The sequence below is a fragment of the Eptatretus burgeri genome, chromosome 4 (assembly GCF_056783735.1).
Source record: "Eptatretus burgeri isolate ZD-2024b chromosome 4, Ebu_testis_v1, whole genome shotgun sequence".
NCBI lineage: Eukaryota > Metazoa > Chordata > Myxini > Myxiniformes > Myxinidae > Eptatretus > Eptatretus burgeri.
Window position 1 is genome coordinate 27,830,530 of NC_140964.1, and position 26,175 is coordinate 27,856,704.

General features: G+C 44.0%; 1 protein-coding gene across 2 annotated transcripts in view; it reads right to left on the reverse strand.

Moving 5' to 3' along the window:
* DNAAF4 (dynein axonemal assembly factor 4) overlaps nt 1-26,175 on the reverse strand; it is a 65,232-nt gene that overhangs the window by 25,145 nt on the left and 13,912 nt on the right. Inside the window, exons 2-5 of one of the 2 annotated variants that reach the window (XR_015057180.1) lie at nt 14,343-14,493; nt 14,088-14,221; nt 11,277-11,505; nt 8,769-8,955 (exon numbers count right to left, since the gene is read on the reverse strand). Coding sequence is in view for 1 of the 2 variants with exons in the window: in XM_085877237.1 (XP_085733363.1) it covers nt 11,277-11,505; nt 14,088-14,221; nt 14,343-14,493 (514 nt within the window). In the remaining variant the exon portion in view is untranslated. The remainder of the gene's footprint in view (nt 1-8,768; nt 8,956-11,276; nt 11,506-14,087; nt 14,222-14,342; nt 14,494-26,175) is intronic. The other variant, XM_085877237.1, reaches the window with a different exon arrangement.

Below are 26,175 nucleotides of genomic sequence, written 5' to 3' on the forward strand. Positions count from 1 at the left end.
CTAATGTAATAGGAAAATTAACTTATTCCCCAAAGTAGAACATGGACAAATATACGTTGGTTCGCTCTTTGAGTGGAATGAAAATATGAAAGGGAAGAAATGCTTTAATCAGTGTCTCAATTTTACATTCGCTTGTATGGGAGGGGGGAGAAAATCAGTCTCAATTTTACATTTGCTTGTATGGGAGGGAAGGGGATAGGTGGGAAGAAAATCAGTCTCCTATTTTGAACTTTTGGGGATTGAGTCAGAAAGTTTTTCCATTTTTCCCCATTCATTTGAATGGAAGTCCCAGAAACCCCATTTATCCTCTACACTCATCAATGTTTGTGGGGTGCACCAGAACAGATCCTCACTGAGCAGAATATTATCAGTGAGGTCGGCGTGCAGACTCCAGTGTGAAAGCACGAGATCAGTTCTGGTGGCAGGGGTACCCTGTGGAGACGTAGGAAATTGGATCCAGCAATCAGCCCTGGCAGTGCGCAGACGGTGGACCCCTGTCGATAGGCGAGTGATCAGCTCCGGCAGCATATGGTCGGCAGACACCTAAGGAGAGGCGATCAGCTCCAATGGCATGCAGGCGGCAGACCCCTGTGAAGAGGTGAACAACCAGCTCCAACGGCATGAAAACCCCCGTGGAGAGGCCATGGAGGCCTAGCAAGTTGAGACCTTTCTCTCTCTCAACAATGCCATCGAGAAAAGGAAAGCATCCATTTGGTTCCTCTTCGCAAGTGGTGCTGGAAGGGTTGGGACCAATGGTGCTGGCAAGGGTGGGACCGAGCTTGATGGTGAGAGTTGGCGTTTCCTACCCAAAACTTGTGCCTGACTACCTATCAGGCCCTTTAAAAGCACATAAAAGACAAATTACAAAGTTGAGAACATTAAAAAGGGTATGAAGGGATGGTGGATTTAGACACACACATTAGGGAAGGAAAGACATCAGCTTTCTACACATAAAACAATGCATATTCCATATCATAATTAAATTACCTCATGCTGATGTAAATACATGCAATAGGGGAAATAACTACAAAGATAATATGCAAATTTACCCCCTAGAATTCATTTGTACAACAATAATATATGAGTAGGGGGATATGTGTGGCATTTGAGGGTCAACCATGAATGTGGACTGCCGTCAGGGAGGCACTGCGCACACCTTACCCTCTACATGAAGGTCATTATGTGGCAGCTGTATTTTTAATGACAATCCAAAAGGAATGTGGTAATTCTTCTTTCAGCTGGTTAATTAACTTCAGGAATTTGAATTGGTGGTATAGTCAACTAACTTCAGCTGGTCAATTTTTCAATACTAACTAACTTCAGCTCCACGATGTGGTCTGGCACCCCACCCTGCTCACCGAACTCTCTTCCTATGGTATCCAAGGTATTCTCCAGTCATGGCTCACAGACTTCCTCTCCTGTCGCAGTCAAAGCGTGGCTCTTAATGGAATTCTCTCATCCCCTCTTCTTGTCCAGACTAGAGTTCCTCAAGGCAGTTTTCTGGGCCCTGCGCTTTTTCTGGTTTTCACCAGTGATCTCTCCAACTCTCTGGAAAATCCTCTATGTCTCTTTGCTGATGACTCCACGCCTCTGCCGTACCATCTGTCATCCCTCTGATCGGCAAGCAGCAGCCTCTTCACTATCTGCAGATCTGGATAAAATCACAATCTCGTCCAACACTTAGAACATGTCTTTCAATCCTGACATATCCCACACTCTCACCTGTCTCTCCGAAAGGACTGCCTGGACTCCCACCATCCCTCCCCCCTCCCCCCACCATCCCTCTCCACCCCCCCCCCAATCGACTTTCTCAACAATCCTCTTGAAGAAGTCCTTCCATGAAAGCTTTTGGGTCTCACGATCTGCCATGATCTTTCCTAGGAAAGCCACATTTCTAAGCTGGCCTCCAAAGCCAGTCACCGACTGGGCATCCTCCGTTGTGCAAAGTCCTTCCTTGGCTCACCTGAGCTCCCGACCACATAAAAAGTTTTCATCCACAGACTGATGGAGTTACTGGTCTCCCCTCTGGGCTAGTGCTCCCACTCTCAGCTTTCTCAGCTTCAAGCTGTAGAAACCAAGGCATTTAGGATTATTGGTATCTCCCACGATGAAACTGAGTCTTTCGGTTTCTCACTCTGATTCTCTCACTGCAGGCAGGTTGGTGGTCTTTCTGTCATTTACATCTCCTCTTCAGCCTTGCCCCCTGCTCTATCTGCGATCTGTACCCCTCATATTTCCACAGGGTGCTCAATGTCCACCAGCAACCCCCTTCTGGTGAAACTACAAAATCAGGCATCACTGCTCACCTTCACTCTTTCATTCCTCTATTTTCCCAACTCTGGAACAAACTCCCACACTCTCTTCAATCCCACTCTCTTCAATCCCACTCTTTCCTTCAGGTCTTCAAAGCACCTATTCACCACAATCTCTTATCTTCCCCAATCCAAAACTACGATCTTTTCTACCCCCACTAATCTCCTCCAAACCCACCTCCTTCAAATTCCCTGCTTTCCTCCCTGAAAGTCCCTGTAGTGTCCATCTTGTTTACCCCATGTACCCATCCCTTTCCCTTCCATACATCTCGTGTCTCTGTTCCTTGCTGTTTTTGCTTCCCTCTCCCACTCCTCTTGTCTCCTGCTCCCTTTGTTATACGCTCTGTGTGATAGCTCTTACACATGCTTCGATATTGTGTACAAAAAAAAGAAGGTGAAATTCGAAACCTTTGGGATATCAGTTCAGTAATCTCACTATTATACCCACACTTGCCTCTAAGCTGTGTCGCCTGGCTTCAAAATCTCCACCCAGCTATAAACTGTCATCCCGGTGTTTCACAGGCATGTTGATTCATTAGTGTGTGTCCGTTCCTCTGATGGATGTTAAAATGGGCGCCCGGTCTGCCAGCATTAGTTGGTGAAACGTTAAACATCCCATGATGTCCTTGACAAAAAGTAGGAGAGCTATTGCTAACACCCTGGCTAAATTCCAAATTCCTGTCCTAACCTACAGACGGCACGACATCAGTGGCACAGCCGCACCTTCAGCCAATAATGCTACCATGCAGCCTTGTGATGCATATGAAAGAGGAAGACCACGATACCACCAATTCAGATTCTGATTAATCACTATTAATAAACAGAAATATATCCCCCCTCCCCCCACACCCATTTAATTTAATTCCAATCGCTCACTTCTGCTGCTTGGAGCTCAGTGGAAGTGTTTTTTCAGAACGAGCAGATAACATTTCATTGCATGAACAAGATAGCTCGATCGAGTATTGTGTGACAGCTGTTTCAATAATGAAACCGTGTGTGTGTGTGTGTGTGTGTGTGTTCAGCAATTCAGAGGCATTGTCACGAGAGATGCCCCATTGAAAAGTTACAAAGGGAAATGGGGCAAGAGCAATGCAAATACATAAAGGAGGAATGCCTGTAGGCATTTCCAATTGTAAATTTTGCAAAATAGGAAACTGCATGTTTTGTAATGGTGAGATAATGGATAATAGTGTAAACAGGTGGTGGACGACTTTGGAAGAAGTTAAGTGTGTAAAAAACAAAACAAAAGACAAAACATGAATAGAAGATGGGTGATGAGGAAATATAATATCCACTTCACTGTGCACCCAAAACAAACCCATAAAATGTTTGCAATGCAGCTGTTGAAAGATGTGTTAGATTCTTAGAAGAATACTTCTGTGAAAAGATTGCAATTTGAGGAGCAGGAGTATCACTTTATGGCTCAAAAACATTGGGACTCCCAAGTTATCGTAGACAGTCTTGGAACAGAGTGGGTGGATGCAAAACTCTCCATCAGTCCTCCAACCAGTGCATGTAAACCCTAGGACATTGCTCAACCTGTTATTGTTATTGAACACGACCTGCCAAGACCCATCCATGCTCCTTCCACTTCCTGCAGTGAGGTGTCTGTGCCTTACCGTGCTGTTTTTAACTGTAACAATATTGGTTTGTCTGCTATGAGTGGCTTGGTAGTGCAGTCTTTAAAGCTTTGTTCCGTCGTCCTCACCGATAATGGTGTGGGTTCGCGTCCCATGGCTACTCAGAAATCCAACACAGAGAGGAAACGGTCTATTTTTCCTTAAGAAACATCACTATGGAGCCCACACGACCTGCATAATGCTATGCCACATGCACCAGATATGCTGCATGCATACTGCATGACACTTCAGTTAAAAAGAAATTGCACATGTTTAATGGCTGCCATCTTTTTGGCAAAACATGTACATCGTACTCGTCAGATCACGTGCAATGTTAAAAGCATGTCAAGTGCATATTGATTGATATTAAACGTGATGTTATGTCACTGTCTTTCATGAATGAAAAATGAATGCTATGAAAGGATGTGATGTGCATCCACTTTATATCAAATGAATTTTATTGTATTTTTTAAAATCTAGTTTGGTACATTCAGTACAAATATGTTAAAATAGCTTCACCTTATTTGAGGAGTACATTTCATAATGTAAAGCATGACATTTCAACAATCAAGGGCTGTGTTGTAGATGCCATATTTATCAAAAAGAGAGCAAAAAAAACAGGTTTCCAAATAAATTGCTGAATGTGATATTCTGCAGAGCAATCATAGTTACAGGGAAGGAATGGTTTACAAAAGTAATATTTATTTGCACACAGAACATTTCACGCACGTCACTGAATCACGCACATCACCGAATTGTGCACGTTACCAAATCATGTACTTATTAACGTGCACTCAAACTGGCTGCTGACATTTTCTGAATCGCTTTGGATGTCTCGTCTTTTTCTTCCATGGCATTTCTGACAATGATTTTACACAGTTTGGTAAATGCGATAAAAACTGCATTGGCTGGTGGAATAGTGGAGAGGAGACTGGACTTGCATCCCAGCAGAGGTTGTGGGTTCATACGTGGCTGAAAGTAGTGGTATTAAGTATGTCCATCTTACCTTAGAGGAGCTGCGGTGATCTCAAAATTGCCGTTGTGTTTGGATCGATGATTAAAAACGCAGCTGGCTTGTGAACGGCCTTCACGAAGTGGGCCATTTGACTGTTCCTAATGATTTTGGCTACCTGAGGCAGTCCATACTTTGTGGTTGACTGATGATGCCCTTGGGGTAATGTAAGGCAATGGGCACTAAAATAATGTTTCCTTGTAAATGGGAACACTGCCCCCAAGTTACCCCTCACTTAAAAACAAAAGCAATGCCCTTGTGTTAACCTCCATACTCATTTTGGATACAGTTATAAATATCAAAGGGGTGGTAAGACTCAGACCTATGATCTGGGAAAACTGAATTGAATGCTGGATTGCTTTTTCAGAGTTAAGTGTGGATTACAATCAATAAAGTCAAGATGAATAATACACTTAATTTAAAAGCAAAGACAAAGAGGGTTGTTCCGTTTGTATCACATTGTGTTTTTCCAATACAGCAATTATGGCTGATGGTCAACCTTTCACCCAATCCATGCAAGTAATTTGTAATCTCATCGGGGTACAAGGGTAACTACACAAACTTGGAAATTTCATTGAGTTACAATATCTGAAATATGATGGAATAAGTGATGGGCAAGCCTGGTACCAGCCACAGCGGTAAGACCAGTACCACGTTATAAAGTTTGTACCACTTGCAGACCATGCGAAGTGCTGACACACCACTGTGAATCTACAAGCTCACCAAAGTGTCTGGAGTCAATCGTGAATGATTGCAGTCCGCCTCGATTATGCTGAGAAAAGTGATCTGATATATACCTGTATTCACTCACATCAACAATAACTTGTACGTGCCCGTACGTACATGGCCGTACGTGCAAAAAAAAAAAAAAACTTTCAAACCGCGTGCCAGAAACAACAACCACACAGGCCGTTCCTTCGCTCTCGCATGCCCGTACGTGCGTGGCCGTATGTGCGTGGCCGTAGGTGCAAACCAAATTAAAAAAATACTTTAAAACAACCACACAGGCCGTTCCTTCGCTCTCGTAAACGACGACTGGATTGGGGCATTGTGTTTATCTATAAATGCGCATAAAAGAAATCGAGAAATTATTACAATACAGTAAGTCATCACTATCCGGAAGTCCGTACGTTGTAACCCGCAATGGGGAACGCGGCTGAGGATCTTTTCCCCAATAGCCACGCCTGATTTCAATCAGCTGGCAAGTTTCAATTAGATCAGACCAGTGGTTGTCGAGAAACAGTGGACACACACACACACACACACACACACACACACACACACACACACACACACACACACACACACACACACACACACACACACACACACACACACACACACACACACACACTGCTGGAATTATATAGATGTAAACACAAGTGAAACAGCCAGCTTGATGTTCCCTCAACAATTTACTGCTCCCTGTGAGCATTTTTTAAACAGCAGTCGTGGTCAGATATGATTTGAGCACGAATCAAAACTATAACTAGAACGGCACTTTGGAGAACGCATGTCTGCCAGGCTGATCAGTTTACGTTTTGTATCCCACTGGGAGGCCGGATCTGCATCCCCGGCTTAACCAAAATCTAATTGGCTTGTTTTGTCTTCAACCCAACTCATCCACCAAGTTTTGTCATAACTTGTAGCCCACGTTTTGAAATATCATGCTAAACACTAAACAGTGACGATAGAAAGTCTACACCCCTTTTAAAATTTTCATCTTTTGTTGCCTTATAGCCTGGAATTAAATTGCATTGAATCAGACTTTTTCCGCATATATTTACACATCATAACCCACAACTTCCAAATGAAAAGCAAATTCTACAATTTTCAGAAAATTAATTAAAAATATAAAACTAGATTATCTTGGTTGGATAAGTGTCCACCCTCCTCATAATAGCAATTATAAATTAGCTCAGGTGTGACCAATCACGTTCAAAATCACACAACAAGTTATCCTGTGTTATCCAAAATCCACCTGTGTTAAATTGAAGTGATTCTGATTATTTCAGAATAAAATCCAGCTCTTCCTGTCGGTTTCTTCTACTGGGTAGTGCATTTCACAGCAATTACAACCATGAGCACCAAGGAGCTTTGAAAACACCTCTGGGATAAAGTTGTGGAAAAGCACAGATCAGGGGATGGGTATAAAAATATTTCAAAGGCCTTGAATACCTCTTGGAGCACAATCAAGACGATTATAAGAAGTGAAAGGCGTATGGTACCACCAAGACCGGACTTAGATCAGGCTGTCCCTCCATACTGGATGACCGAGCAAGGAGGAGACTGATCAGAGAGGCCACCAAGAGACCAATGGCAACTTTGAAAGAGCTACATGCCTTCATGGCAAAGACTGCTCACTGTGCGCATGTGACAACAATATCCCAAGCACTCCTCAAGTCTGGCCTGTACGGTAAGGAGGCAAGAAGGAAGCCGTTACTCAAAAAAGTCCACCTCGAGTCCCATTTTTGGAATGCAAAAAAACCACTCTGGAGATTCTGAAGCCATGTAGCAAAAGGTTTTGTGGTCTGACTAAACCAAGATGGAACTTTTTGGCCGATATGCAAAACATTACATTTGGCGCAAGCCCAACACAGCACATCGCCCAAATAACACCATCCCTACTGTGAAGCATGGTGATGGCAGAATCATGTTATGGGGATGTTTCTCATCAGCAGGTACTGGGACACTTGGCAGGATAGAAGGGAAAATGGATGGAGCAAAATACATAAAAATCCGAGAGGAAAACCTGCTGCCCTCTGCAAGAAAGCTGAAATTGGGACGGAAGTTTACCTTTCAGCATGACAACGACCCGAAAACACACAGCCAAAGCTCCACTGGAGTGGCTACGGAACAAAAAGATAAATGTCCTTGAGTGGCCCAGAACCCGTAAATCCAATCGGAAATCTGTGACATGATTTTAAGATTGCTGTCCATCAACACCCCCACACAACATGGCTGAGCTTAAACAGTTTTGTACAGAAGAATGGGCAAATATTTCCCAATCAAGGTGTGCAAAGGTGGTAGAGACCAATCATAACAGACACAGCTGTAATTGCTGTCAAAGATGCTTCCACTAAGTATTAACTCAGGAGGTGTGAACACTTATCCAAGCAAGATATTCTAGTTTTGTGTTTTTAATTAATTTTCTGAAATTTGTTTTTCACTTGGAAGTTGTGTGTTACTATGTGTAAATAAAGGTGGAAAAAGTCTGATTTAATGCAACTTAATTCCAGGCTATAAGGCAACAAAAGGTGAAAATTTTGAAAGGGGGTGTAGGCATTATCTAAGCACTGTATATAATTTTGGCCCCATCTCTCAATGGTGAATAATCATGTTAAAAATTATAGTATTTAGATCCGGATCCGGATCTTCATAAAAGTTGAATCAATTTGTCCTTGCCACATACCCACGTGTCGACAAAGTTTCATCCGAATCCGTCCATAACTTTTTGAGATATCATGCTGCATGTCGTTTTTGGCCCTATCATCTCCATGGCGAAGAGAATCACTTGAAAAATTAAAAACTTCTTGGATGCCGATCCGGATCTGGATCTTCACCAAAATTGAATCAATTCGTCCTTGTCACACACTCAATCTCTCCACCAAGTTTTGTCTGAATCAGTCCATAACGTTTACAGATGTCCCGCTCACAGTCAGAGAGAGAAACAGATAGGGATGAAAACATAAGGCAATGAAAACTAAAATAATGTTTCCTTGTAAATGGGAGCACTGCCCCCAAGTTACCCCTCACTTAAAAACAAAAGCAATGCCCTTGTGTTAACCTCCATACTCATTTTGGATATAGTTATAAAGATCAAACCTTTGGTGGTGTAGGGAATGACAGCTCAGATGTGAGCATATGCTGTTGTCGCGGTGCTGACGGCCAAGGTTAATCCCCCGACCCAATTTGTGGTGACGGGTGGTAAACACCGCCAGCCCCTGGATGGTCGAGCGGTTCCTTATTAATAGGAGGTGGACACGGTGATCCTCGGAGATTATCACAAGTGCTGGAAGGGCATGGGACAATGGTGGAAGGACGGAGGAGCACACCACAGTAACGTATGCAGAGGGGGGTGGGGGGGGGTTATACTCGATCTCCATGACAAATACACGGATACAGCTAAAAATGAACACATTTAATGAAAATAGACAAATGTTTACAAGGGACAATAATTCAAAAGATAATGATAATAATGAAGTAAATAAATCCTAAAGTCGAGGCGCCTCTCCACGCGGACTTACAGTAAATACAGACAAAGAGGAAAACAAAAGAAAACTAGAACGGGCACTCAGTGGAGCGCATACCTTCGCCAACGCTACATTTTGCACCCCCCCCCCCCAGAAACCGTTGATTGTGAGGGTATTAATCCCATACCACATCTGGCATCTCATATGTGTTATGATGGCTGAAAAACATTAAATTTCCTGCTGTTTGACACTGATTCACATACATTGTACAATTTCTGTATGAACTCCCTGACCTTTTTGGGTGTCGGTGTCAAGTCAATCTGATGACAACTGGTCATATTATAAGAAATCAAATATTACACATCACAGCATAGGGAATTGAATTCTAAACATTTTGAATCTACTTACATGCAAATTGTATAAGAATTGACCGCGTTATGATGATAAAGGTCGTTGACCCCCCTGACCTTTGACCCAAACTGCTAACAAAGGTAATGACATCATTGTGTCATATCGTATATCACAAGATTGGGCATTTAATTCACAACATTTTGGCATTGGTTGCATGCAAATTGGATAAAAAAAAAAATCGACCGCACTATGGCAAAATGACGATTTTGACCTTTTCATGACCTCGACCTTGACCTTTGTACTCTTAATTTTGTAATTGGTATTCGAGTGTGGGGAACAGAACAGTCAACATTTTGGTGTTGGTTTCATGCAAATCAGATAAGAATTGACCGTGTTATGACTAAAACCGCACATTTTGCAATGTCGTGACCCCCCCCCCCACGACCTTTGACTCCCAACCGCTAATAAGGGTTATTACGTCATTGTGTCATGTCACATATCACAAGATGGGGCATTGAATTCTGAACATTTTGGCATTAGTTGCATGCAAATTGGATACAAATTGACCGCGCTAGGGTAAAAAGACGATTTTGACCTTTTCATGCCCTTGACCTTGCCCTGACCCGATCGCTCCCAAAATCTAATCAAATGGTCCTCGGATAATAACCAATCATCCCACCAAATTTGCTGCGATTCAGTTCAATACTTTTGGAGTTATGCGAATAACAAACAAACAAACAAACAAACAAACAAACACACACACATATTCACAAATAAATAAATAAATACACAGTGATCAAAACATAACCTTCGCAACAAAGTTTGCGAAGGTAATAAAACCCCTCCTTTTATTCTTGTACTTAACTTAGCCCAGAGCTGGTCTTTGTGTAACTTGGAATTGAGGTGCTTCCTCTATCATGTGCAGATGCACACAAAATGGCCCAAGCTGTTTCTCTCATAGCGGGACAAACGCACGCCAGGCAATCCGCGAGCAGCACTCCACACCAAGGCTCAGAGACCCAGTGCAACTGCTTCGTGCGTCGAGCGTCCACACTGACCCAACCAAGAGCCAAAGGCCAGCGTCTTGCTTCACCACGCGAGCCAAATTTCCTCAACACAAATACAAGGATTGTGCCATCCTCCTCGTGCATTTGCTCACCCTGAACTCCCACCTCTGACCAACTAATGTCGCCGATCCACCGTTTTCTCCTCCGGGGTGTAGCTTACTCACACGAAACCCGGGAAGGCGGGGCCTTTGCCCAGTCGGCATGCCTGCCTAGCCTCTCACATCACGCCCATCAATCATCAGCCTCAGGGGCGTGACTTTGCCTGCCGTCACCCTTGGAGGCAGGGATTCTGCCTGCTCAGCACGTTTGTTTGTTGCTGTTTCAGGGACATGTTTCCCCACCTCTATTGCTGATCTTGAAATTTAAAAACAGAGGGAAAAGTCACAGGGGGCAATTACATACTAGAGAAGCTTATTCTTAAACCCTAGCTAATTAACACGACACCATCCCCCCCCCCCCCCCCGTATGGTGACACATAACACTTTAGCTCACAGTTTCCCTACTTAATTACATCTCGATGCCTCCTACATGTCCACGGACCAAACGACTCTATTCAATGTTAAATTCCCCATTAAATTCCCCCATCTAATCCCACAACCATAATACTATTACTAAACGATCTTGCTGCCATCAGAAAGAAAATTTAAAAAAGGAAAATAAAAATAGCATGACACAGAAAACTTGAACATTGAACATATTGCTGGACTAAGCTCTGACCATACCTCTAAATGTAGGAATTGCCTTCTGGGACTTCAATGCCTTCTTTGCAGTCACAGCACTCTGTCCATGGAGAATGGCTGGAGGCAACTGTGTGTCCCCAACTTGCTCTTCTTTCTTTCCCTCTGCTTCCACTTGGTGTTGGGCTTCCTTCCAGTGCTCAATATCCTCTGTGACTTTCCTCCTCTCATTCTTCTTGAAGTCCTCGATCTTTTGCCTTCCATTCGCTTCAATCTGGGGATAGGAAAACTCTCCATGGTTTCATGCAGCTCATGTGTGCCAGTCTCAATTTCCTTGCCTCGCAATAAAACAGATGAAGTACATTCAATCAGTGTGCTGGGCAATCAATCAGGCAGTGTGCTGTAAATTATGCAAAGGATGTAAAGGGCTCTATATTTTATTATTTTTCTACTAGCACCTGTCCAAGTAACAACCTTTTCACAACTACAGTCAGAAATGCTCATGTGTATTGTTGCTTATTGTTGTAGAGTGTCCTGTACTCGTAACCATTGGTGTGATTTGATGCAAAAGACTTAAAGAGTTAATTTTGTTCCTTTCACTCAGTTCAAGAGTTCATTTAAGCTCCAAATTCAGCTTGCTTATCTGTTTGTGTTCTGGTTTGTTTTTGGTCTTGCATATTGCTATTTCACAGCTGAACGTAATCAACTCCATAAGGATTCACCTGGTATTCACACAAGATTCTTCTGAAAATTGTGCCAGTGTATGTTATTCTTTTTCTGCAATCTATGTGATGAAGTGTGATTTTTTTATGCGAAGAATCGCTCAGAATTTGTGAAACAATTTGCAGATATTGTGTGGCCTGCCTCAAATGCATGCTTGCTTACAAATATATCCACTACACCCTAAACAGGACAGGAACGGAGAGAAAGAAAGAGGGGGAAATATTGTTTTGATTCTTTGATAAGTGTCCTGGGGGGAGGGGGGGAAGAAAACTGTGATTATATTGTTGCAGATGTGAAAATTCACCAAACACCATTCAGGTTCCCTGAAGATCAGTTATTTCGATAAGTCAGTGTTTCAGGTTAGAATCCCCACCGATGTGTAAAGGGAATTATTCGTGTGCCGGGATGCGAATCTTTGAGGTAGCCGTTATTCTTTCTCTGTCTTTATTTTAACAAACATCGCAACGCCATCATTTCCAACAAACATCGCAACGCCATAATCTCCTACAAACAGCACGCCATCATCTCCTACAAACATCACAACGCCATCATCTTCTACAAACATCGCAACGCCATCATCTCCTACAAAAACGCAATCATCATCGACAAACAACGCTCCCTCTGCTCAAGGTAGCGAACCGCCGCAGCGCGAGCCAATTTTGATAATCAGATCAAAACGAGGGTTTCCCCGACACCAACCCATGGCGTCGAACATGGGGTTCCCAGCGAGGCTTTCCAGGGGTAAGAGGTCGGAGGTGAAAAGTGGGCGGAGCCTGGCCTCAGGTGAGAGGTCGAAGGGCGGCTCGCCCCGGGCCAATATAAGGGCGGGACTCGAACGAGTTCGGGGCATATTCAGCAGATTCATCGCTCTCTGGAGACGGGCAGTCGCGGGAGAGGAAGGCACATGGAGCACGCATTCGGGGGAGGAAGCAGACGATGGCGGCAGCGGAGAAGCGGGCACTTGGGATATTTGTCCCTCTCTGGAGTCGAGCAGCTGCGGCGTGGTCCGGGCGAATGGCCCGAGACGGTCGAGCGACGCTTAGGTAGTGAACGGGCCCAAAGAGCATTAACTCTGAAAGAGCAAAAGACCTGTTCACTCCTCCGAGCGCGTCGCCGGCCAGGCCCGACCGACCAGGCCGCAGTGGAGGCCGGACGACTGAGGGGAACCGAACAAGCTGCTCGGCAAGCTGCTCAAGCCGCCCGGCCGCTAAGTGACGGGCGCGTAGCGACACAAGGGCCAAACAGGAACATCCAGCGTCACCGACCCGAAGACCTTCGAGCCGTCACAAGGGGTGGTCAGGTCACCTGCCCGGTCTCTTGTGAGCCTTCGGTCACCCAGGCTCTGAGTTGGAATAAAGGCTCACGAGCCCATTTCTTTTCCTGGGTTTTATATGAAAGTCTGTGGCACCTTGTCTTTATAAGTAGAATTGTTGGTTAAGTGTGTGCCTGTACATAATAGACATCGGCTGTAGGCTTTTCTTGTGTCATGTCCCCTTCCCCCCATTGATTGCTTGCCTGTATAAATAAATGCCCCCATTGTTTGAATGTCAATCTGCTCGTTGTGTCATTTCCTCCCATTGACTTCCACAGCGCATTCGGGAAATTAACAGGCTATTAAAGCCAATTAAAGTGGTCAATTGGTCTGACGGAACTTGGCGATTAAAACCGCTCAGCATCGCACACGGAACGAGCGCGCTTAACGGCTCGTTTCCGTACGAGTTCCGTCGAGGTACAAATTCTCGGTACTTCAGTCTGCGCGGATAATTAGGTATATCGAGATTCGGTGATTAACCCTGTACCGCGTGGACAGAATATTGACAGTTTATGGTGCGTTAAGGCACCCGTAGCAGGTTTCCGGAGTTGTCAGGAAGCTACGACTGAATTCCAGGTTTCGGCGGACGCGCGACTGTGGTTGGGCCTTAAGCGGTCGTGTGTGGCTGTCCGAACCGGCTAATTCGTAACAATATATTGAGAAATGCACTACACAAGTTATCTCATAATTATAACTAGGACATTCTAAAATTTGCCCAAAAGCACCCTTAAAAGTCATAAAGAAGCACAATGTCTTAAAATGGAAGGGGAATTCTACAGAACTCTTTACCAAAGCAATGAGACTTTCTAAAACAGCATTACCTTCATCATAGAGTCCAATGCATACTTTTGGTTCTCTCTCTTCTGCACTGCCCGAGCTTCCATTTCATTCTTGACTCGCTCCTGGGATCGTACCAAGGCCTCTTCTCGAAACTTGCACATGCTCGCTTTATCAACTAACATGAACCAGGTGACGGCACTTAGTCAGGAATCATGATCTGACAATTGTGACATCAGAGGCACAAACGTTATGGGTATTATGGAAGTAAACGCTGCACACATTTTGAAAGTTCATACCTGATTCAGGGATGGCCAACTGAGGCCAGAGACCTGACTCTTGCTTGTGCAGCGTAAGCAAAGCGACACCATTACCCAACTTGGCAGAGCTTCGTGTATCGTCTACTTTGCCAAAGAGAATTGTCTCGAAGAGGAATGGAGGATAGCTCACCTGCACACAAGTACATTGATAAATACTTATCATGAGCTTTCATTCTGAAAATAAACTGTGTAAGGATGACTCTAATTGAAGATCCTTTTGAAAAAACAAGCATTCTTCTCTTCTTCTTTTGTATGCAGCGCAAGGCTGTGAGTAGCATCAGTGGCTGAGAATATGGCTGTGTTGCTGATGCAACATACTCTTGTAGGTTAGGACAGGAATTTGGAATTGTTCATGGTGCCGGCGATAGCTTTCCGACTCTTCATGAAGGACACCAAGGAATCTTTAACATCCACCAACTAATGCTGGCAGACGGGACACCAAGTTCAATGTCCATCCACGGGAGAGTACACACATTGAGGCCTTGTCTTGCTGAGGAGACACCAAGATGACAATTTGCAGCTGGCCTGAGATTCGAACCCAGGTTAGATGGCTCAGAGGTGAGTGTGCATACTTCAAGCAGCCATCCTACCAGCCAAATAAATCAGCAAGGCCTCGTTCAAAAGAAGTTGTTTTTTTTTCCCATGGACTAGCCATTGAATCAAAATTCTGTTAGACCAAGACTCCCCAAAACCCCCCCACCAAAAACCTTCTTTTAAAGTTTTCTACGAAATATCTAGCCACCTAAAGTACAGGACAGCACATGCATGAACATGCTGTCGTGTTTAATATCACAATAAATGAAATTTGCAATCAAATGTAAAGAGCAGGTCACTGAAAACCTTAGACCGATCCAACCAGTTCATAAGGTACAGGCAGAGTTTTCTTCGGTCAATACGGAACGTACTTGGGGCACAGAAGAGATCGTCCTGAACATAACGTTACAAACTGCACACTTTATAGACTTACAAAATGAGGAGCACACATTATTGTGAAAAGTCACAGGACGGAACACTGTGTGAATTCACCACCGTATATCCCAATAATTTGGAACATACATCCTGTTATGAGCTAGAGGGGTTTAGATAGTATGAGTGCGATTTGGTTTACGATGTACAAAGCATGGAGACAGATTTTGCTGTATAAAATTTGCTTAATGTGTTTGCTGCATGACATTGCAGTCCACTGTTGTCTCGTCTTAACTGTCCTTTATTTGAGTCTGATGGGAAGTGACTGAAAGGTGATTAGAATTTTTATAAAAATGTGGAAAATCCCATTAATTGTTTTCTGGCAGCTGCATAAACAGTCTTTCAAGTGTACTTTACGATAAACGATTTAAAAGGGGCATTCCAATTATGTCAGATTCACCGGTGTGGGAGGTGGGGTTGTCAGGTGACACAATGGTTTAGAAGGTTCTGGAGACCGAGTGCAAAAGAACCATAACTGTGTGGCCAGGCTGCATCTCCAGAATGGTTGGCACTAAAAGGGACTGTCCCAAATAAAGGACTGCCAGAGATGGGTAGATTTAGTTATTTTGTCAAGATGAGAGCCAAGGATGTCTGCATTCCAGCCACTGCCCAAAGCTACGGTTGTAAGCAGGTGGTTCTGAAACAACATGCTGTCAAAACTTTCTGTGTGCAGCTTTTGCTGCCATGCCAGGGCTCTGAGATACAGCTCGCAGTTAGACATTTTTGCGTGAAATCACGAATGGAACAAGAACTTTACATTTCATCTGGACTGTTAGGTGTGTCTCACACCTCCGAGATGATGGTTCAGATTACTGGTGATGGTTCAAAACCTCACACAATGCCAGTTTGATCTCGGTGAGAGTGTCAATAATAGAAAGGAGGTCCCAACATAATTATTTGTTGCATGCTTGTCCATCTGTGTCTCTTGGATTTCAATATGCATATTTCTCTGCAGGGCTGGCAGGATAGCCGAGATGTATGCTTGCTCAACTCTGAGCTGTCAAGGCTTGGTTCGAATCTCGGCCAAGCTATAAAACCATCTTCCTACTGTTTTACATCCAGGATGATTCATCAATGTGTGTTTCATTCCTTAAATTTATGTTAAACTGGATGTCCTGTCTGTTGGCATTAATTGTGGAGGTTGAAGAGCCCATAGTGTTCTTTGCGAAAAAAAAATAGGGGAACTATTGGCGGAACTCGATACTAAGTTACAAATTCCCGAATCCTGAGTCAAGTATCCATCCAGCATCAGGGTGGAATGCCATCCAAGTCCAGAACTAGAAACTTAGCCAATAAACTGCTTTGGCAGAACTGATGCTTTGTATATGGCATGGCACGTGAGTTTGAGTAACAGTCCTCTGCATAGACACTTGGAGTAAAATCAAATTATTTTTATGATCATTCATTATATTGGACTTAAGGAGGTACAATGTGCCATACAGTATGCACGACTTTATAAAAGCTATCTTTTTGAAGTTATGACTTGGGTGAATGACAAGAACTGTGAATATAAATACTTGTGTGAAGTCGTTAAATAAATTAGTTTATTTTTACCTCTGCCACAAGGTGGACAGAGGTTATGTTTTCACCCCTGTTTGTTTATCTGTCTGTTTGTCTGTGAACACGATATCTGAAAAAGTTATGGATGGATTCGGATGAAATTTGGTGGACAGGTGTGTGACATGGACGAACTGATTAGAATTTGGTGAAGATCTGGATCTGGATCCGAGAACTACAATTTTTTTTAATGATTCTTCACAATTGAGAGATGGGGCCAAAAACGATACATAGCATGATATCTTTTTTTCTTTTTTTTGTATACTTTATCAAGGCTTGTATGACAGCTAACACACAATGCACAGCAAGGGGAGCATGAGACAAGAGGGGCGGGAGAGGGAAGGACAAAGCAGTGGGGAACAGAGATATTAGATCTGTGGAAGGGAGAGGGATGGGGCGGGGAACACGGGGTATACAAGATGGACATTACAGGGACTTTCAGGAAGGAAAGCAGGGAATTTGAAGGAGGTGGGTTTGGGGTGGATTAAAGGGGGTCGAAAAGATCGAGGATTTGGATGGGGGATGATAAGAGGTGGTGGTGAACAGCTGTTTTGAAAGCCTGGAAGAATGGGATTGAAGAGAGTGTGGGAGTTTATTCCAAAGGCACGAAAAAAGAGGAATGAAAGAGTGAAGGTGAGCAGTGATTCGTGATTTTGGTAGTTTTACCAGAAGGTGATTGCTGGTGGACCTCGAGTGCCCTGCGGAAATATGGGGGGGGGGGGGCATATCGCAGACAGAGCAAGGGGGGGAGACCGGAAAGGAGGTGGTAGAAGACAGAAAGACCACCCTCCTGCCTGCGGTGAGAGTGAGAGGCCCAAAGACTCAGCCGCACCGCGGGAGACACCAATGATCTTAAATGCCTTGGTTTCTATAGCGTGAAGCCGATAAAGGTGAGAGGCAGGAGCACCAGCCCAGAGGGGAGAGCAGTACTCCATCAGTCCTCCATATCTCAAAATGGTGTGGACAGATTGTGACAAAACGAGGTGGATGAGTTGGTTTGGTGATGAAAACAAGCCGATTAGATTTTGGTTAAGCTCGGGATCCAGATCTGGTGTATCAGTGGGATACAAAACATAAACAGTTCAGCCTGGCAGAGGTATGCACACTCGACCGAGTGCCGCTCTTGTAATGTAATATTTGTCATCGGTCTTACTGATGCGTGCATTGGGTTGTAGACTTGAACATGGTACCAAACCAAGGTAGAATTGCAGTTCAAGACACATAAGCATTCCGTGATTTGAGTCGAAGCTGGTGAACAATTCCACGTTTGAACGGCGGAGCGTGGTGATCATGTGGAAAAGACACTGTGATACAATCTGGGGGACTCGAGATGAGAAGCCCATAGATCAGAGAAAATGGAGCGACATGAAGATTACAATCAAAACAGGGATGTGTTCCGTTAGCAAGCGGCTCGCTTGATTCAAATCGCTCAAGCAAGCACTCCAATGGAACAGACTGTTCAGCACCACTTAACAACATGGCAGTCTCCATGTAAACAGAGCTATCATTGTGCTCGAGCAAATGTTTTCCAGGCTGTCGTTTTCAGTTTTACTAGATCCTCGTGTGATAACTTCCCAAATTAATTTGTGTTATCATCGGCTACAAAGTATAGGGAAGAGGGAAAGAAAGATAAATAAATAGGGAGTCAGAAGGAGGAGCACCCTGCCAAGGTTATCTATCGACCAACTGATGTGCATTTTGGGAGGGGTTTTCCATGTTTGTAGATCTTGAAGAAATAGGATGAAAAGTAGAGTAAAAATTAAAGGATGAAATGCATGTTTGAATGATATTATTAATACACATAACAGGGGTATGCTTCTGAACAATGCGTTGGTTGTAGTATCGTTTTGAATCAGACTATAATAGCCAATTTTACTCATGCAACGAAACACCTCTCTTCAACACTTGCTGAGCGAAAAGATTATTCCCTAATGATGGCTATTCTTAGAGCTGCCTCAATGCTGGCGAGTCTGGAATTTCATTCAAGCAGATTGGCAAGGACTGCAAGCAGCCATCTCTTTCAGGACTGGTCTCCCATATGTACTGCCCCTGATGTTAACGTGGCTTGGGAAATCTTCCACAGAAACCTACTCTCTTTCATGCACAGATTCATCCCATTTCGTCTTCAATTATCCTACCCCTCTTCCCACCCATGGTACACTGAATCCGGTGGTGAGGCAGTTGCTCTGAGACAACTTGCCTTCTCTTCCTGGAAGGCTAATCCGACCGAAGGCAATTTCAGTGCATTCCCAAAAGTTCGCAACAAGTGTGTGTTTACTCTCTGGAGAGCCAGAAAATAACATCTATCCATCCTCAAGAATGAACTTTCAAACTTGTCTCCCTCCTCTAAAACATGGTGGTGCCTTGTAAAGTCTGTCTCTTGAGTATGCTTACCTTCCATCCCTTCCCTCTCTTCAAATGGCACCACAGCCACTTCCACTCGTGAGAAGGCTGAATGCCTCAATTCTGTGTTTGCTTCAAAATATTCCGTCCCCAAACCCCTCATTCTCGGTACCCATCCTTGCTTGTCATAACAACTGTGCCTGGACTCTGTATTTTGCACCTGAGAAGGTGGAAAAGGTCATTTCAACCATTGACTCTGACTCTGCTACTGGACCAGATGGCACAGCCAAGGTGTCCTAAAACCCTGCTCTGCTGCTCTTGCACATCCTCTCTCTGCCATTTTCACCTTGTCATTTGTGCTCAGTCATCTTCCATCTGCTTGGAAATCCACCAATAACACTGCATTACAAAAACGGTGAAAAAACTGATTCCCTTAACTACAGACCTAACAGCTTACTTCCAATCATCAACAAGGTCATGGAATCCATCATTACAGTTGATATGAAATCCTTCCTTTTCTCCAACACCATCATCTCAGATCACCAATTTGGTTTCAGACCAGGTCACTCTACCTTGGACATGCTATGCCTCTACTCACCCCACAATGGATGGAGGCCCTCAATGTCAGACATGAGATTAGGGTCGTCTATTTGGACATATATCACGCTTTTGATACAGTCTGAGATCCTATCCAACTCTCCAAACACTTTGCCCTCTGGTATCCAAGGTCACCTCCACACATGGCTTACAGACTTCCTCCACTCTCATAGCCAACTTCTGGCACTCAATGGAATCCTCTCATCTCCTCTCCCTGTTAAGGCTGAATTTCCCCAAGGCAGTGTTCTGGGCTCAATCCTATTCCTGATCTTCATTAATGATCTCTCTGACTAGAAAATCCTCTGTCTATTTGCTGATGACTCCACCCTCTGTCATGACATCCCTCATCCTTCAGACAGGCACGCTGCAGCCTCTTCCCTCTCTTCAGACCTTGGAAAAAAAAAGAACAAGATGGTTAAAAACTTGAAATATGTCATTTAATCCTGACAAATCTCACACTCTCACTATCTCTCTCCGAAAGGACCGTCAGGCAAACCCTCCAATATCTACTTTCTCAACAATCCTTTTGAGGAAGTTCAGTCATTCAAACTCCTGGATTTTACTATCAGCCATGATCATACTTGAGCAAACTACATTTCAAAGTTGGCTTCAAAAGCCAGCCACTGACTGGGAATCCTTCATCATGCAAAGCCCTTCCTTGGCATACCTGAACTCCTATCTACCTACAAGGCTTTCATCCGCAGCTTTATGGAAGACTGCTCTCCCCTCAGGGCTGGCTCCCCTGCCTCACATCTTGCTCAGCTTGAGGCCGTGAACACCAAGGGTTTTTAAGATTATTGGGATCTCCCACGATGAAGCTGAGTCTATGGGCCTATCACTTCACCATCGTAGAAGGTCAGTGGTCTCTCTTGTCTTCTACCACTTCCTTTCTGGTCTTGCATCTTCTGCTGTTTCAGTGCCTTGTCCCTCTCCCTGCCCCAAGGTTTATGCAAGGCACACACTGTCCACCATCAACCACCTTCTGGTGAAACTACCTAAATCCAGGATCACTGCTCATCTGCACTCAAATGTTGGTCTTTTTTCCACCTGTGGAGGGAGCCAGCTTCCACATCCTCTTCAATCTCATTCTTCCCTCCAGTTCTTCAAGACAGCTAGCTGTTCATCACCATCTCAGATCGTCCCCAATATAAAACTGATGTTTTCTTTCTATCCTTGTTAACCCACTACAATCCATCCTCCTCCAAAATTTCCAGTTTTCTCTCATGTATCCATATTGTCCACCTCATTCAAACTCTCCTGCCCACCATTCCTCCCCACACCCATTGTTTGTCCGCCTGCCTCGGTCTTGGCCTTCGGCTCTGCTGTTGGTGTTCACCCCTTCTCTCTGCTGTTCCTGTCTTGTTGCGTCCTGACCAGTTCAGCGTAATAGTACTAGCTCTTCCACGAGCCTAGACTATGTATACAAAAATAATACTAAATAAATCACAAACCTGCCAACTCTTCTCAGGGAAACTGATGATTTTGGAATGATTATTGAGAAAAAGATGTACTAAACAGACAGATGTTTTTTGATGAAGTTAGCTCAGGCATTGCGTCGCTGGGTGCCATCATTTTGAATGAAATTTGATGTTCGCCAACCCTGATAGCGTGAGCGGAAAATCAGATTGGTCGAGATGGCATACAATTTGGCCAAAGTACTACTAAACTGAAGGTTTTTGGAAAAACAAACAAAGTGATTTGTGTTCTACAGTGTTCAAATATGTAATTAAATTGAAATAAAAATAAGTTTGAAAGGCTGAAGAAAAAAACGAAACCAAACCATTGAATTAGAAGTTTACTGCCATTGATGCCACACTGTCTTTTACACCCATTATTTAACATGTGAAATTAGTTATTTGTGCATGTTGTTTGTGTGCTTTCTTAAGTCCCTAAAAACAGTAAGTTTCCTGTTTGGAATTATTTTCATTTTTTTGACTGCGAGACAGACAGACAGACAGACTGAAGCAATTGCTTCATTCTATTGTGCACATGGGGATGAGACCCCATACAATATTTCCAAATTCAGAGCCAAAGTACTTAAGTAGTTCCTCGATCATCGACTGACTGACAAAGACACAGACAGAGTGAACCAATTGCTTTCCCCTGCTTTGTGCTACATGTGCAGGGTAATGATGATGCACCTTTAAGTCCAATGGAAATCAAAATGGACAAACATTGCTTTTTTAATGGGGTTTTGTTTCCTCTCTCAACATATCAAAGTTCATGGAAAAGTTAAGTGAAAGGATAGTTGGTGAACATACTGATAAGAAAGCAAAAGTGAACAGATGGAAATGGAATACACAAATAAGGCTAGTGATGTGGAGCAGAGATGTTTGAGTTGGCTCCAATTGAATATAATCATTAACCTTTCATTCATATAATTGAACAGCAAGCATAACAACTTGCAGAAAGTACCAGACTTGATAGCATAATGCTAAGAGTGTTTGCTCTGAGTTTAGGTGAGTGGTTTGAACTGAGCCAGGCTGAGTCATAATAAAGACTTTAAAATGGTATATGTTGTTTCCTTGCTTGATGCTCAGTATTTAAAAAGGATAGAGCATGGATAAACAACTATATGTTGGCAACTGAACCCTTGTGTCGGCTTGTTGGGCCTAATGGCCTCCTGTATTGAAGTACCTTGTAAGGGAACTCTTTTAATCAAATTAAGCTCGGTTATTTTTAATGTGACTTATTCAACTACTCTCTCTTGGTGACTTGCATGAGGCAGTTCATGGTGTATATTTTTTCAATAAGAGTGGCAGGTGTATTTGTGGCAAAATGGCTGTAATTTTATTTTATTTTTTGGAGGGAGTCCACATTATGAAAGACAATTTTTTGCATAATCGAATTTCGAAAACCTGTTTATTTTCACAATGTATTTTATACGAGCAAATATAACCCGCTGCTTTGCTGATGGGAATATTAAGGGGGGAGAGGGAAAGAAGGAGGAGATAGAGAGGGAGAGGGGTGGGAGAGAGGCAGAGGAGCTGGAGAGAGAGGGAGAGGAAAGGGAGAGAGAGAGAGAGAGGAGTGCGAGAGAGGAGAGAGAGGGAGGATGAGAGAAAGTAGGGGGAGGAGAGGGGAAGGAGAGGAGATAGAGGGGGGAGAAGGTGGAAGAGAGAGGGTGGGAAAGAGAGGGAGAGGATGGGAAAGAGAGGGAGAGAGTGGGAAAGAAAGGGAAAGAGATGGAGAGAGGCAGGAGAGATAGGGAGAGTGGTGGGAGAGAGTAGAGAGAGAGAGAGAGAGAGCGATGAGGGGGAACACGGCTGGGGATAGAGGGGAGGGGAGGGTGGGGATGAGGAGATGGGAGGGGAGAAAGTGGGGGGGGGGAATTCCGGCTGATGCAACACCCAGTTTAACATCCATCCGAGAGACAGCACACTCATTGATGAATCACCCTGCCTGTGAAACACCGGGATGACAGTTTATAGCTGGGTCAGGATTCAAACCCAGGATCGACAGTTTAGAGTGAGTGTGCATATTTCTCATCTATCTGCTGTGGTGTGGGGATTCATTGCTTTGTAACTATTGAAAACATGTTTTTTAACTTCATCTAATCCTCTAATTTATTTTGCCTTTCCAACTCCAGAGATGACTCCACAGATAACTGAGCCGTGCTATCACCATGGAAGCCTGTCGAGACCGAAGCTTGAAGAGCGATCACAAAATGATTTAAACACTCAAGCAAGCACTCCAATGAAACGGTTGAAGAAACTTTAAAAAAAATATGAAACATTAAATTTTTTTTATATGTATCTATCTACGTCAAAGTGACGGGTCGTGCTATGAAAGCAGAATGCACAAAAAGGGGAAACGTCGTGTGAAATGAAATTCCACATTTTCAGCTGGCGGACCACCACCCGAGGCACCATATGACACCACGTGGCCAAACGCAGGCGGGTTGGGCCTTAACTTTGTTCAAGTCGATCAACGTGTTTTGATTGTGTTTAGTAGAGGGATAGTGCAGAAGGACAGTGCAGAATATCAGTAGAGTACTCTTGCGGTGTATTGTCATGGCTTGCAAACGAATATCTAAGCAGCTTGTAGAGCACTCGTCAAGTGGCTTAAGCACTCCAATGAATCTGTTCATAAGGAATGGCTGGCTTGGCAAGCAATTAGTGATCGCCGATTGGTTATATTAAACACCAACCAGAGATACCGTGAGTGTCAAATGATGTACGAATTGGACAAATGAACACTTTTTCAGAAGTCAGAACTGCTGCGAACATCATTTCCACTTTAAATTTGGAAATTTGGATCAGGTTAAGAGATTCCAGAGCTCATCGCATTTGCGAAAACAAAATAAATCCATGAACACTGGCGTCTCCTGGCATTTATAAGCATTGCGATGTATCCAGCGATTCATAGGTATAAAGATGAAGCATTCGATTGGAACAGAATGAGAGAACTCCAGGTTTATCAGATCCTGGAGGAGGATGTGGGGATCGATCGGTACAGGATGAGAGAACATGACGATTACCAGATCCCAGAGGAGGATACAGGCTTCTGGGGATGGACCAGAGAACTCTAAGATTACCAGATCCTGGAGGGGGATACAGGTATCAATCGGGACAGGATGTGAGAACTCTAGGATTACCAGATCCTGGAGGAGGATACAGCTTCTGGGGATAGATGAAAGAACTCTAGACCTACTAGATCCTAGAGGAGGATATAGGCATCGACTGAGAGTGGATTAGAGAACAATGGGTCTGCCAAACCCTGGAGGAGGATATAGGCTTCTGGGAGTGGATGAGAGAAATTTGGGTCAACCAGATCCTGGAGGGGGAGTGCAGGCATCACTCCTGTTGCCTCTCAGAAGAATGTTTGTAGACGCAGTTCTTGTGACGAGCTTGGTTCTTTGACACCTCATCGAGGGTGTGCTTAAAGTCTACGATTACACCCAAACATTAGCCAGGGTGCGCCACAAGATTTTGGAAAAAATAGGTAAATTAAAATAAAAAGGGGGGTATGAAACCCAGGGAGATCGAAAGCAATGAATCCACAAGGGTGGATTGGAAGGGTGCGAAGGAAAACGAGAAAGGGTGGATGACACTCTTGGACCTGACCTACATGCTATGACTTACACTTAGGGTAAGGTGCCTTGATGCTTAATGTCCCAAGGGTTCAGTTTTGCTAGAAATTGGGACATGGGTAATTAGGATTGGAGCGGGTAAGAGTGACTCAATGGTCGGAAAAGGGATTGGTTTGGAAACCAAAATTGTCTTGTGATGTCCATGTTTGTTATGTGTAAAGAATGGAATTGTGTTTGGAGAATGAATGTGGATTATAACATGTAAGCAGGCCATGGCAGTGAAGGAACATGATCACCATTTGTGCATTGCAATGTTTGTGAATTGAATGGCAACAGGGGAGGAAATGTGATGTTGGATTGTGTGGGTGGGTAAGATATGTGGGTCCACAAGAATGAATCAAGCTCTGGAGGAGCGGTGACTGTGGCTCCCCCTAAGGTAATTTGTCCATGGCAGCTGGTGGTGTCTGGAAATGGGGACCCGACGGAGGGGAGGTTTGGTTGGACGGCCAGCGGTAAAGAAACCCCTGGCAACCCGTATGAGACCGTGAGAGCCTGGATGTGTGGAGACCCTTCCTGGCGGGGCATAAAGCAGAAGAGCTGTTTGACTGTCAGGGACCGAATAGTTGAAAGGGGGGGGAGGGAAAGAAGTCATAAGTCAGGCGACTTGTTTTTGGACTGCTGGCACCACAACCGGAAGTGCCCCCACCATTTTGTTGTGTGGTACCTCCCTGTTGCCTAGTTGAGGATCACACATGTGTGTAATAACATTGAAGCCATGGTCTTACAAAATTGGAATGAATGATTGACATTGGGTTTATGTATGAGTGTGTAAGGAAAGGTACACTTAATCCATGTCACTAACCTGTACCAAAGAGACAGGGCTCGCAGAAATTTGGAGAGGTAAATTGGGACAGCTCTGCACGTAAAGTTGGGTATTGTGGCATCCACCAGGAAGGCAGTCTTTAGAAGGGGGTTGTTCAAACGTTACAAAGAAATTTTTGGTTAAGGTATTGTCTGTTACAGTAGATATTTTTTTTTTTTTTTTTTTTTGTATACCTTGGTCGAGGCTCGTATGAGAGCTAACACACAACTCACAGCAAGGAGGCATGAGACAAGAGGGGTGGGAGTGGAAGGGACAAAACATTGGGGAACAGACACAGGTGAACTGTGGAAGGGAGAGGGATGGGGATGGGACGGGGAACATGGCGAGGAGAAGATGGACATTACAGGGACTTTCAGGAAGGAAAGCAGGAGAATTGAAGGAAGTGGGCATGGGTGGATTATCGGGGGTAGAAAAGATCGAGGATTTGGATGGGG